The 15116-nt window shown below is 34.8% G+C and overlaps 1 protein-coding gene across 1 annotated transcript in view; it reads left to right on the top strand.

Moving 5' to 3' along the window:
- Positions 1-8385, top strand: part of KEG (protein kinase KEG) — a 255984-nt gene extending 247599 nt beyond the window's left edge. The window contains exons 15-16 of the mRNA XM_089385755.1: positions 6231-6536; positions 6677-8385. Coding sequence (XP_089241881.1) covers positions 6231-6536; positions 6677-7921 — 1551 coding nt within the window. The 3' untranslated portion in view covers positions 7922-8385. The remainder of the gene's footprint in view (positions 1-6230; positions 6537-6676) is intronic.
- The last annotated feature ends 6731 nt before the right edge of the window (positions 8386-15116 follow it).

Genomic DNA, 15116 nt, shown 5'->3' with positions numbered 1-15116 from the left:
TTCCATGCAAGAAAGTTTGATGACCCAACCAATTTGTTGCTTTCCTTGCAAAATGAAGTCATTTTAACAGATTCAGACATATATATAAAGATACTTACTTGTCAAGTGAAGATGCTCCTTGATGTTAATATCTTCAACTTGATGCCTTCTTGATTTTGATGATGATAGAAGATGTCTTCTTCAATGAGAGGGAGATCACATTGATTCCTTGATGATGATGACTACACTTCTTCTTGCTTCTCTAGAATGTAGAGAATTTTAGATGCTTCAATGTGTGGTTCTTCTATGGAAGAGCTAGGGTTTTGAGGTCTTCTTATCTCCTTTCTGTCACACTTGTCAAACTTACAACTTCAGATTTCAACCCTTCTTCAGAATTTCGGCTTGTTGTTGCAGGACTGCAATTTCGACTTCTTCTGCAGAAACCCTAGTTCATACATGTGACTAGAATATGGATGGATTTGTCTCCTTTCTCCTTCGCTTGAGATGGAATCTTCTTCTTATTAATTTGGCTTGCAAGGGAGACTTCTTTTGCCCCAAAACTTCGGCTCTCTTGGAGTAGCTTATACTTCAAAATTTTTGCTACATGGTGATGCTCTAATCTTCGCATGTGTGGATGAATATAGCCCAAAAACAGATCTAAGATGCTTCCCTTCTCCTCCTTTCTTTATTAGGTATTGGTGGTATCATGGATTGGTTACTTTGGGACATGTAAACATCACTTCTTATGTGGACTTTATGCAGAGGCTGATAGATAGATTTGATCGAAAGAATTTGGATATACACTTTAGAGAGTTGGCACTACTCAAGAAAACCGGATTGCACAAAGAGTTTATTGTAGAATTCGAACGAACCATGGTCATGGTGACAAACATATTTGAAGAACGATTAGTCATGCTTTTCACAGATGAATTAGCCAAACCCCTACAAGGCTGGGTCAAGGAATTCAATCCCGCAACCCTTCAAGATGGCATCAAGAAGATGGGAGATATGGGAGGTGCAACACCAAAAGCGAAGACTCCACCCATGCCACTATTCATTCCAAAGGACAAGAGCATGAAGATATCTCTGGACAATGAGACCAAGTAGGATTGGCTAGATGAAGAGACTCAAAATGAGCTTAGGAGAAAGAAGCTCTATTTCACTTGCAAAGAGCCATGGGAACTAGGTCACCGATGCTTGGGAAAAGGGAAGATTGAGTACATTGAAGTACTTCCCGATAACGACAATGAGAGTGATACAATGTAGCTGCCAAGCAAGGAGCTTAACATTTATGAAGGAGCACCAACCCCAAAAGCAGTGAGGAAGCCACTTTCGAGAATTGAAGGAGGTACTATTGCCATTCTCTCAGAAGTACCTAAATACCACACATTCAAAATCAAGGGCAATATAGAAGGACAACGTGTCATTGCATTGATAGATGGCAGAGCAACATACAACTTTGTTGATGCAGCTGTAGTGGAAAGCAGAGTTATCACTGTCTAGGAATTTGAGGGCTTTGAAGTGAGGGAAGCTAATGGATATCATATGACATTCACCCCGTGGTTGTACTCACCGGGAAGAATTGTGATCCACTACCAAACGATGGAAATGGAATTCTGAGACCCAAAGGGCAGCAAGGTAGTTCTGAGAGGCGTGACCAATGGTGGTCCCCGCATGGTCACAACTCAACAGATGGAGGTTACACCCAAACAAGAAGTCACTTGCATGTCAGCTTGTAGAAATATGCGTCACAACTTACAATCCAATGAGGTCAGGCATGCGGAACATGACACATTCTTGAGAGATTGGAGAGCCCATCTCTTAGTAGAGTACTCCAAGAATAAATTTGCTTGCAAAATATTGGATGGACTCATTCATGATGAGATGTATAAGGTGGAAGACGACATCATCTTCTACAAGGATGAGATATATTTTGTTCCCTAATCTACGCTCAAGGAGAAGCTCGTTAGAGCCACACATAACCAACCAGCTGAAGTCAAGTTTTTTCTGAGGCAGGGTAGTCGCAGCTCTTACTAATATCTAAGGTCATGCAGTGGTACGAGGCCCAATGAAACAGAACGAAGACCCTAGACATTGAAGCAGTTGGCTCCTTGCAGAGCAGGCAGGCAAGACTTATTAGTTGCACCTAAAATTATAAGTAGCATGCGTACTAAGAGTATTTCCTCAGTTAATAGAATTAGCAGAAGCTCCATGCAATGTTAGTAGGATTTTAAGTAAACATTGAAGCTGATACGTATTGGATTTATAAAGTATTGGATGAATATTGGTTTCTGGAATATCATTACTTCACTGTGAATCTGGAAGGATTATTGTTCATTATTGTTATTGCAATAAATTATTAGTCATGCTTGCTGTAATGTATTAAACTCTGCTAAAACCGTAGGCAAAATAAGAAGCTCTAGAAGTAAAATTGCCCTAGATTGTTATAGTAAGAGCGTGGCCATCTTGCATTGCAGTTCAAATGGTTTTCTTCTGTGTCTTGGGAAATGCCATTCAACACCTTCTGTCCAATCCATATCCTTCTATTGGAAAGTTGATCCCCTAGACTGTATGCCTATTAAATTTGTTGCTGCTGTAACCACTGATTTGGAAACCTTTGATTTTGGTTGAAGGCTGCCAACAATTGAGCCATTTCTGGATTGTAATCAGTTTACCTCTGAATATTGGACATCAACAGAAAAACTCTCCAGTTTAAGGTCAAACTGAATTATGGTATTCAGCTTTTTCTCTCTGTTAAAGGTTATCTTAGAGAAGCAACCTAATTTACTGGATTTCCTGTAGTTGCTATTGTTGAGCTGGCCTGTGACCTGTTCTCATAAGAATTAAGGCATGTGCAAATACAAGGACTGATTCCTCTTGAAAAGCATGCTGTCCCTGTGCAATTGTTTCAACAGATTTCCCCAACATGTGTTCATCCTCAAGGCAACAATAACTATAGCTCCTAACCTCGGCTATAAGTATGAGTACAACCCATCGATGTGATCATCGATAAAGCTCATCCAATTAGGACCCAATGATGCTTAGCCCTATCGGATGTGAAATGGTCACCAACGAGGGTAATGACCATCAAGGTACTCTGGCTCTTGGATCAAACCTCAGATGATGCGTTGGAACCGATGAGGATTGATTTGCGGGGAGAGAGGCAACGATGAAGACCTTTCTCCTCAGCACAAAGCACAAATCCTGTAGTACAAATATTTGGTGTCATGTTACTAAGGCTAGATGAGGTAGATGACGAACAAGGCTGACTTGATGATAGGACATGAAATGACAAGACAAGAATGTGACTCAAGATGCCTCCTATTGTCTCATTTATGCTATGCATTTTAACAGACTCAATCATGGATTGGGATATCACTGATCAGAGTAAAATGAACAAGGGCCTCATCCGGGCTCGACTACAGACATGACTCAGAGCAATGAAGCAGCTGCTATGTTATATCAAATTCAACAATCTCAACTATGGACGACCGTACTAGCTGTAAATGAAAAGAAAACTGGGAAATCAATGACCTATGGGTACTCACACACAGGCAAGGCACCTTGCTATGCTCATTGATGAAGGGAAAATATATGTCTGAAATAAAGTGGAAAACATGACGAGACAGCAATCTGGAAATCAGGACAGCAGGCCGGAAATGAAAAATCAGTGAAGGAATGTTCCTTGTCCTGCAGATTCTTCAAATTAACATTATCTTTCTGATTGCACTGATTTCAGTGGCATGAAATTTAAATCCCAGAGGTTTATCCTACCTCTTGCTTAGCTGTCCTATTCACAACTGCTGATTTGTCAGCAATATCACAACCATCTATATTAAATTTCAGACCTGATTTATCGTCTGAGTTAGATGGAACAAACTTGCATTTTCATCAATCACAACATTTGTGCTACTTCAACTCCGATTTTTCATCAGGGCATCATATTCTACTTGCATGGCTCTTTCACATTCCAGCGTACCTCCTTTTCTGATTGATCTTCCTTCCTCCTCTTGATTTTTTAGGAATTCCATCTATAAGCAAACACGATCCGATGTCTTGTAAAACGATTTTGGACGTTTCTTGTCTTCCAGATTCTTCAAATTAGTGTTGATATCTCCCTGATTTACGCTGATTTCAATTGCGTCAGATTTCAGTGCCATATATTTATCCTAGCTCATGCGTAGCTGTCCTGTTCATAACCATAGATTTCTCAGCAATATCACAATGCTTTGCAACAGATTTCAGACCTGATTTAGGGTCCAAGTTAGATTGAAACAAACTTGCATTTTCATCAATTACAACATCTTGGCTAAAATTACCTTTGTTAGTGTCAATATTAACTAATCTATAATTCTTATGGGAATGACTAAATGCTGTAAATATCAATTTTTTGCATTTTGGAACCAATTTGCTTCGCTTCTTATGAGGAAGTCAAGCATAAGAACTTTATAAAAAACATTAATACGACTTATTTTAGGTTTTATTGAAGACCAAGCCTTTTTTGGAGTCGTTTTAATGACCTCTGTATAACATATATTGAGCAGATTTACTGTTGTGTGGCAATAGATTTCAGACCTGATTTATGGTCCATTTTGGATTGAAGCAAACTTGCATTTTCATCAGTCACAACATCTCAGCTAAAACTACCTTTGTCAATGTTAATATCAACTAATCTATAATCCTTATGATAATGACTATACCCTGAAAACATCAATTTTTTGTGTTCTGGAACCAATTTGCTGCACTTCTTATGAGGAACTTATGTGTAAGACCTTAACCAAAAACATTAACCTCTTTTTAGTCGTTTTGATGACCTCTGTAGAACACCTATTGTGTAGATATACTGCTGTGTGTACTACTGCTTCTGCTTAATGTTTCATGGGAACAAATTTGTTCTCTAATGATGTGATTTCATTTCACTACAACACCTTTTTTCTATTGAGTATAAAGTGTGGTGTATTGTCTTTGTATACTTTATTGATTACAAAGATCATTATAACGATGAGAGCAAGACTCACCACCATTATCAATGCTAAGCTAAGTCTCTTGACATGGGGGCACAAGGACACGAGATTTCCTATGCTTCACATGGGTATGCAGACCCCCCTCACTTCCCGAAACACGCACATAATATAGATTTCTCTCTCTATCACACATAAATATGTAACTTTTTCAACATTTAGAAAACAAACTTACATTAATGATTAAATAGATATGAATAAATTGAGGTCATAATTTTGAGAATTTTCTCATTCAGTATAATAAAAATGTATGACATAGATAAGATGAAATCATGCAACTGAAACATAATACTAATATACTATGATACTATAGATATAATGCCCTCGTCAAATACAAATAGGGTAGATTTGTAGAAGAATCTCATCAATGGAGAGTTATGGCCTTTCCCTTCCTCTTGCATATCATACTCATATCATTCAGGGATAGATTCCACATCTTTCTTATTCCTCTCAACCTCCTTCCCCGTGCCTTGCATTATGCATATAATATGAAGGTTGGTTTGCTGTAGAGCTAAATCCAACACCTTAGTGCAAAGCCTCACTAGGTGATCTAGACAAAATGCAACAATGGGAGCGTCACCACTATCACCTTAGTAACTACTACTCATTCAATCCAATACACCATCCAATTCAAGGGAGGGTTCCGTAATAGATATTACGGATCAAATAACCCAATCAACTTAAGCCAAGTGCCCCCTAAGGGTTCTACAATGATTACTGCCAAAGTATAAAGATAAAAACTTAGGTTTTAAGGTGAATTTAAGAGTAAATTTCATATTTGATTCAAATGTTTCTATAGCTCTTATAGAGGACTAGGTCAACAAGTAGAGGCTCGAGATAGGTTCCCAAACACACACAATCAAGAAATTACATCTGGTATCAGAGTTGTTTTGATGTACTATCATTAAGTTAACATATCTTAGTACAAGATGACCATTAAATTTGTGGAATAACTAAGACGAAAGGAATGAATCCTTGTGTTGGGAAATTTAATAGGCACATCTTTCTTGTTATTTACCCTTTGTTTTTATGTATTCCTGTATTGCATTCATGCTTTAGTGTTTTATTAGTTGTTTATTTTCCAGTTATATAGGTTGGAAGTAGAGTAGATGTGGAAATATTAGCAGCTCAGGGATATGATGAGATTATCTGCTTTGCTGAGTTCTTGTCAGTTCTTTTTCCTTGATATTTGATATTTTTGTCTATATATGATTTCTGTTTTGTGAACAGGTTGGCGACTGGGTGAGAGTAAAGGCTTCTGTTTCTTCCCCAAAATATGGATGGGAGGATGTGACCAGAAGCAGCATTGGGATTGTTCATAGTCTAGATGAGGATGGTGACATGGGTGTAGCTTTCTGCTTTAGAAGCAAGCCCTTCTCTTGCTCTGTAACAGACATGGAGAAAGTTACTCCTTTTGAAGTCGGGGATGAAATTCATATCATGTCATCTGTCACAGAACCACGTTTAGGATGGTCTCGTGAGACATCGGCAACAACGGGAAAGATCGCGAAAATAGATATGGACGGCACATTGAATGTAAGTTTATCATAAAATTCATTTAATTTTTTTTCTTTACTAGCTGATCGTGAATGCTGAATTTTACGTTCTATATGTTAACCACGTGTAGCCCTGAGATAGTTTTCTAATTGTTTGGATGCTTTTGATATGTTCTTTAGGTGAAAGTGGCTGGCAGAAGTACGTTCTGGAAGGTTGCTCCAGGAGATGCTGAAAGACTATCGGGTTTTGAAGTTGGAGACTGGGTCAGACTTAAGCCAACTCTTGGGATCAGACCTAGCTATGATTGGCATGGGATTGGCAAAGACAGTTTTGCTGTGGTCCACAGTCTATCTGACACCGGTTACTTGGAGCTTGCAGGGTGTTTCAGAAAGGGGAGATGGATGACTCATTATACAGAGGTCGAGAAAGTTCCAAGCCTGAAGGTTGGTCAGCATGTTCATTTCAGAGCAGGACTGGCTGAGCCTAGATGGGGTTGGAGAGGTGCTTCTCCAGACTCTCATGGTGTGATAATTGGTGTCCATGCTGATGGTGAAGTGCGGGTAGCATTTTCAGGCCTTTCTGCTCCATGGCGAGGTGATCCAGCTGACCTAGAGAAAGAAGAGATGTTTGAGGTGGGAGATTGGGTGAAAGTAAAGTCAGACTTAGTAGAGCCTAGAAATGGGTGGAAGTCGGTAAGGCCAGGGAGTGTTGGTGTAGTACAAGGAATAGCATATGAAAATGAAGGAGATATTGGGGAAAGGACTTTCCTTATTGGGTTCTGTGGTGAGCAGGAAAGATGGCTTGGTCTACCTCATGAACTTGAAAGTGTAAAGTCATTTTCTGTTGGTCAGCAGGTATGCATTAAATCCTCAGTGAAGCAGCCGAGGTTTGGTTGGTCAGGCCATACCCATTGCAGCATTGGAACGATTACTACCATTGATGCTGATGGAAGGTTGCGTGTATATACATCTTCTGGTTCTCAGAAAGCTTGGATGCTTGACCCTACAGAAGTGGAGGTTGTAGAAGAACAACCAATTTGCATTGGGGACTGGGTAAGAGTAAAGTCCTCAGTCCCTACTCCAACTCATCAATGGGGCGAAGTGACACACAAAAGTATTGGAGTGGTTCAGAAGATTGATGACGATGGTGATTTGTGGGTTGCCTTTTGTTTTCTAGAAAGGTTATGGGTTTGCAAACCTTCAGAAATGGAGAGAGTGCGGCCTTTTAACATTGGAGACAGGGTGAGGGTGAAACACAGTGTTGTGACCCCAAGGTGGGGTTGGGGTATGGAGACATATGCAAGTAGAGGAGTAATTTCTGGGGTTGACGCAGATGGAAAATTGAGAATAAAATTTGCATGGCGAGAAGGAAGGCTTTGGGTTGGAGACCCTGCAGATGTTGAATTCGATTCAGATGTTTCATGATGCAATGACCCTGGTAATTCCTGCTTTTGTATCTAGTTTCGTAACTAGACGATGGATTTCGGTCTGGTAGGAATGTGATTCTTTCACTTCATTAGATTTTTATAGGCTCTGGTAGGGAAGGGGGAATCACACTTCTACCAGGTCTGTCGTCTACTTAGGAAATTTAGGGTGCTGGGCTGTAACCTTTGTATAATACTGGACTGTATTTCCGGTGCATATCATGTTTGCAGGATTAGAATATAGGTTTACTCTGCTTGTGTAATATTGTGGTGCTGTAGGTATTCGTGTGATCTATTATGGCTGTTAGCCAATTTAACATGTAATCTCCTATGTTACGAGTTCTTGCCATCTTTAATGGCATGATATTTTTAGCAATTCTTTCTAGCTTGTGAAGTTATCTGTCCCCACAGTGAGGATATATGTTCTTTGTCCGATTAAAGCTATTTTAAATTTTGTTAGTGTCCTCTATTTGAGAGAATTGCAAGTTAGGTTCATTCTCTGGAAAAATTCTTGGATTCAATAAATTCTATCTGAAAGTGTAAACTTAGGTCAATCAAAACAAGCTTACGTTTTCAGCTGGTATTCAGTTTCAGGAGACTCGTGAATCCTCACATAATCCCCCTCTCCTCTACTGCCCACACCCTTGCACCCCGCACACCCTATACGTCTTACCCTGCACAACTGTAGATTTGAGTATTGAAACCAAAAAGTATTTTGGATCACTGTATCCTTCATACACAGATGGTGTATCGACTGTTTTGTTGCCTGTTTTCTGTTGAATTACGCATCTGTCACAAACAAGATTTTAACTGAACCCCAAAAAGCTAAATGAAATGAAGAGTAAATTTAGAGGTTTGTTTCAACCACCATATTCACAACAAAAATAAAATTTTGTTTCCGAGTTGTAGCAAAATCATGAAAAGGATGGAGAACATTAACTAAATATTATTGAACTGATTTGTTCATTCTAACATGGACGCTGTTTATTAAATGTATCTCTCTAGGAAGCCGGGGTTTCATTTCTGTCTTCCGAGTCCTGACCGGATTTGTCAAATTCAAACCGTCTATCAAATTTCACATTATTTTAATTTATGAATAATCAGGTCCTGAATGAATGTTGGTCCCCGTTTTAAGCTATCTACACAAGCAACATTGTATTCATTGTTAACAAGAGCCACATTTGATAGCGTCATCAGAGATATTGAATGATAATACTTTTTTGAGTAAATGTTATCTATTCTTCTAGAAAATTGCAAATAAACAACAATGGCTAGTAAACCTTTTAGATTGCAAACATCATCTCCGATCGTATAGAATTTTAAACTGGCATTACATGTTTCAAGTTTACAGGTACAAGTTTTGTTGTGTTTTATGCAGAGGCAAACTCACTACAGCGATACATCGCACTTTCTCAATTTGAAGAATCTTTCAGGGCACCAACAAAAAGGGAATACGAATTATGGAAGGCACCTATGATTTCTCCAGCAGGGCAGTGGCTAAGCACTTGGCTGTCTTGAAATGGCTAGATCAGTCTAAAGAGCATAATTGGTCATTTGAGAGAGAATGGTGAAGCACAGGACACATAGTTGTTCATTTGAGAGGGGAAAGCACAGCATCTTGTTACTTCTAATGCAGGTTGTTCATTGAAACATTCAAGTTAAAATCTACCATATATATATATATATATATATATATATATATATTGGATATGCAAATCTGTGTCTCCAATATTAATATTTGAGTATATTTGTGACGGAACACAACTAAACTGTTTTACTATACATATATAGGAACTAGCATATATATATAGGAGATGCTGATAAATCGATGTCTTCAAAAGTCAACAGTAATTAAAATAAAGCCCATTTGGTTGGAAGACAAGTAAAATGTATTATATAATCTTATGAACAGAGAGGTACAATGGTAGGCCAAAATGTTGTTGTACTTTTTAAAATTTTTGTATTATTCTAACCAAATGGGCTTTATTTTAGTTTCTGTTCAGTTTTGAAGACATCGATTTATTCTTTCATTAATTATCAGAAGCATCTAAGCTTGGAATGACCATCAAATATTATGATTTTATCTATGACCTTTTTGGGCGACCATCAAATATTATGATTTTAACTATGACCTTTTTGGGCTGGGGTTGGCGGGTGCAGGGGGTTGAATGCAATGATAGACCTTGTCAGGGGAATGGTAATTATTTCTTTTCATTTAGTGATGAATCTGAGGGTATGCATGTTGATTTTGCAACACTTTGTGTCTGTTTATGTGTTTGTTTATGGAAATTAGAAAATTTTAGTTGTTATTTTGGAAAAATTGGACAAATCCAGAAGTCTTTTAAAAATAGGCAAAATGAAATTTTAGTGGATATTTAAAAATACACACATTCTACTAGAAGTTGGGAAAAAAAGTTTAAAACAATTGTTATACCTTTTGTATGCTGGGATGAATATCGTCATTTTAGGTATCATCAAACCATTACCAACAAGGAATAACAAGCTCTAAAATCTTTACCAATAATTATGACCCTTCATATCTAATATTTTGAGATGATGTGACCCTAGAATGATACCAAGTTATTTGTGGGCATTTATGCTTCTCATAAAGTGTGGATAAAATTATGTTATTTGTTGACATTTATGCTTCTCAGTGTTGATAAAATTATGTTACAGTGTAATTTTTTTGGTAATAATCTTATATGAGATTTTTCTAATCAACTAGTTGGTTCATCTTCAAGAACAATTATTAATAAAGAATATATTTATAATATAAAAATTAATTATGATTAATAATATATTGTTTTAAGGTCTTAAATTTAAAAGTCAAATCAAAATAAACTATAGATAAATTTACAATATAAAAAAAAATAAAAAATAAATGAAATTGATTTTATTATTATAAATAATATAATTAATAGAAAGAAATAATATATATATTAAATATTATTACTAATAATATTATTAAATAAAAAAGTCTTTTAACTAGAATTAAATAAAATAGTCAAATTTAATTGTTTAGAATTTAATAATAAAGTCAAATTTAATTGTTTATATGGATGGATGGGAAGGAAGGTAGGTTTTTAAACTAGAATTAAATAATATAGTCAAACTTAATTGTTTATCAAAATAAATAAAATAAAATGATAAATGAATGAATGAGGTTTATCATTAATGTCCGGATGAGCATATTTGTTTTATCAAATAAACAAAGCTTATCATTAGTGAAAATAAGACTTTAAAATGTCAGGAGCATATTTGTTTTATGAAACAGTGTCATTACATATTAATTTTTTTCATACTAAGTCTTAAAAATGATATTTTGAGCTTTTGAAGATCCAATTAATTTGATGACTACTTTAATTAACATCAACTAAATATTTAGTTGCTTGAAATTGATTAATAAGATCATCAATTCAATGAAGGAGCTACTTATAATAGTGATGATTTTGTTGAGCGATTTAGAGTTGGTTTTGAAATGTTATTTATTTTTATAAAATTAACAAATTTGAGGCTCAAAAGTCGTCTTCAAACAACAAAAGCCATATATGGTAGTTGATTAAGGAGTGCTCTTGGAACAAGCAATGCCATATTGAATGCTGAATTGTTATCAAGGGACAAAGATCTTCAAGTTGGTTGTAAATTTAAATGTGAGTATTCAACATACAACACATTACATCTAGTGGAAGGGTATTTTCAGCTTTACTGAAATACATTAAGCAATTAATTGGTAGCGTTGGCTACTAGAACACTAATTTTGCTCTTTGAACTGATTAACTCGTTCACAACATAGGTTGCATAGTGTCCATGTTGATTAGGCTTGACAATGATAATGTCACAATAATTTATATTCATGACACCAGACCAATTTAATTTTTGTTTTTTATCTAAACCAAAAAACAAGGCCAAGTGCAAGCCAAAAAAAGAAAAGAATGAACCACTATGTTTTGCGAAATGAGAATCTTCATGCTAGCATTATCTATAATGCATATTGCTAACTGATGTTGAATGTGTTAGCTGTGAATGAAATAAACTTCAATATTCATTAGAAAGGCAATCATTAATCATGGGGACTAATTGTTATTTAGAGGGTTGACTTTGTTAACTATATTGGATTAGACATAAATCATGTGCCCTAGTTGTGTTATGTTCACTAAAATCATTATTATAAACAAATAATAGTGGTGATAATTGGAGGTATGTTTCAGTGTAATGTAATGCTTAGAGAGAGGTTTGTTAGATTATCTTCATTTTGTCTTCCTTGTTTGAATTATGCATATGAAACTTATAGTAAAGATATATTTAATTGCCTATCAACACTGCATTATGATGAACTTGTGCATAACAATTACAAATAATTATATGATATTATTGCAAAATCCTTAATTTCCCTGGGTGAATTTTTATCAAGGCCAAAGCATGAATGTAAACAAACACAAGTTTAAGCAAGATTCTGCATTAGACAACTATAATAAAACTAAGGTTCAAATCTTTTTGCTTGCTATTTTAATACGACACAATAAATGTTATCTTCATAATAATATTTTCCCAATGATTCACAAACTGTTAAAATCTGGGTGTAATTTACAAGCAGAACAATTCAAGTTTCATTTTTGTTTGACAAAAATAAATAAATAAATAAAATAAAATGAAATAAATAAATAAATAATAATATTAATAATAAATCTCATCATTAGTCAAAATAAAACTTGAAAATGTATGGTGTCATTACATGTTAAATTTTTTCTTATTTATTCTTAAAAATGATATTTTGAGCTTTTGAAGGATGCAATTAATTTGACGATAATTTTAATTAACATCAACTAAATATTTAGTTGCTTGAAATTGATTAATAAGATCATCAATTCAATGGAGGAGCTACTCATAATAGTGATGATTTTGTTGAGTGATTTAGAGTTGGTTTTGAAATGCTATTTATTTTTCTTAAAATTAACAAATTTGAGGCTCGAAAGTCTTGTCTTCAAACAACAAAAGCCATATAAGGTAGTTGATTAAGGAGTGCTCTTGGAACAAGCAATGCTGTATTGAATGTTGAATTGTTATCAAAGGACAAGGATCTTCAAGTTGGTTGTAAATTTAAATATAAGTATTCAACATACAACACATTACATCTAGTGGAAGGGTATTTTCAGCTTTACTGAAATACATAGAGCAATTAATTGGTAGCATTGGCTACTTCAACACTAATTTTACTCTTTGAACTGATTAACTTGTTTACACCATAGATTGCATATTGCCCATGTTGATTAGGCTTGACAATGGTAAGGTCACAGTAATTTATATTCATGACACCAAAGCACTTTAATTTTTGTTTTTTATCTAAACCAAAAAACAAGGCCAAGTGCAAGCCAAAAAAAGGAGGAGGAACCACTATGTTTTGCAAAATAAGAATCTTCATGCTAGCATTATCTATAATGCATATTGCTAACTGATGTTGAATGTGATAGTTGTGAATGAAAAAAACTTCAATATTCATTAGAAAGACAATCATTAATCATGGGGACTAATTTTTATTTAGAGGGTTGACTTTGTTAACTATATTGGATTAGCCATAAATCATGTGCCCTAGTTGTGTTATGTTCACTAAAATCCTTATTATAAACAAACAATAGTAGTGATAATTGGAGGTATGTTTTAGTGTAATGTAATGCTTAGAGAGAGGTTTGTTAGATTATCTTCATTTTATCTTCCTTGTTTGAATTATGCATATGAAACTTATAGTAAAGATATATTTAAGTACCTATCAACACTGCGTTATGATGAACTTGTGCATAACAATTACAAATAATTATGATATTATTGTAAAATCCATTATTTTCCTAGGTGAATTTTTATCAAGGCCAAAGCATGAATGTAAACAAACACAAGTTTAAGCAAGATTCTACCTTAGACAACTATAATAAAACTAAGGTTCAAATCTTTTTGCTTGTTATTTTAATATGGCACAAAACAATACAACAAATGTTATCTTCATAATAATATTTTCCCATGATTCACAGTGTGTTAAAATCTGGGTGTAATTTATAAGTGGAACAATTCAAGTGTCATTTTTGTTTGACAAAAATAAATAAAATAAAATGAATGAATAAATAAATAACAATAACAATAATATTAATAATAAGGCTTATCATTAGTAAAAATAAGACTTGAAAATCTCAGGATGAGCATATTTGTTTTATCAAATAGTGTCATGACATATTAATTTTTTTTCATGTTTAGTCTTAAAAATGATATTTTTGTTTTCGAAGGAACCAATTAATTTGAAGATGACTTTAATTAACATCAACTAAATATTTAGTTGCTTGAAATTGATTAATAAGATCATCAATTCAATGGAGGAGCTACTCATAATAGTGATGATTTTGTTGAGTGATTTAGAGTTGGTTTTGAAATGTTATTTATTTTTATAAAATTAACAAATTTGAAGCTCAAAAGTCTTGTCTTCAAACAACAAAAGCCATATAAGGTAGTTGATTAAGGAGTGCTCTTGGAACAAGCAATGCCGTATTGAATGCTGAATTGTTATCAAGGGACAAAGATCTTCAAGTTGGTTGTAAATTTAAATGTGAGAATTCAACATACAACACATTACATCTAGTGGAAGGGTATTTTCAGCTTTACTGAAATACATAGAGCAATTAATTAGTAGCATTGGTTACTTCAACATTAATTTTGCTCTTTGAATTGATTAACTTGTTCACAACATAGGTTGTGTAGTGTCCATGTTGATTAGGCTTGACAATGATAAGGTCACAGTGATTTATATTCATGACACCAGACCAATTTAATTTTTGTTTTTTTATCTAAACCAAAAAACAAGGCCAAGTGCAAGCCAAAAAAAGAAAACAATGAACCACTATGTTTTGCGAAATGAGAACTATGTATTTTCAGCTTTACTGAAATACATAGGGCAATTAATTGGTAGCACTGGCTACTTCAACACTAATTTTGCTCTTTGAACTGATTAACTTGTTCAAAACATAGGTTGCATAGTGTCCATGTTGATTAGGCTTGACAATGATAAGGTCATAATAATTTATATTCGTGACCCCAGACCAATTTAATTTTTGTTTTTTTTTTTATCTAAACCAAAAAACAAGGGAAGTGCAAGCCAAAAAAAGAAAAGAACGAAAGAAAGTGTTTTGCGAAATGAGAATCTTCATGCTAGCATTATC

Source organism: Pinus tabuliformis, chromosome Q (assembly GCF_031772625.1).
Source record: "Pinus tabuliformis cultivar Carrire ecotype Pingquan chromosome Q, CPIR1, whole genome shotgun sequence".
In the NCBI taxonomy this organism is placed as follows: Eukaryota; Viridiplantae; Streptophyta; class Pinopsida; order Pinales; family Pinaceae; genus Pinus; species Pinus tabuliformis.
This window is presented reverse-complemented; position numbering and strand designations above follow the sequence as displayed.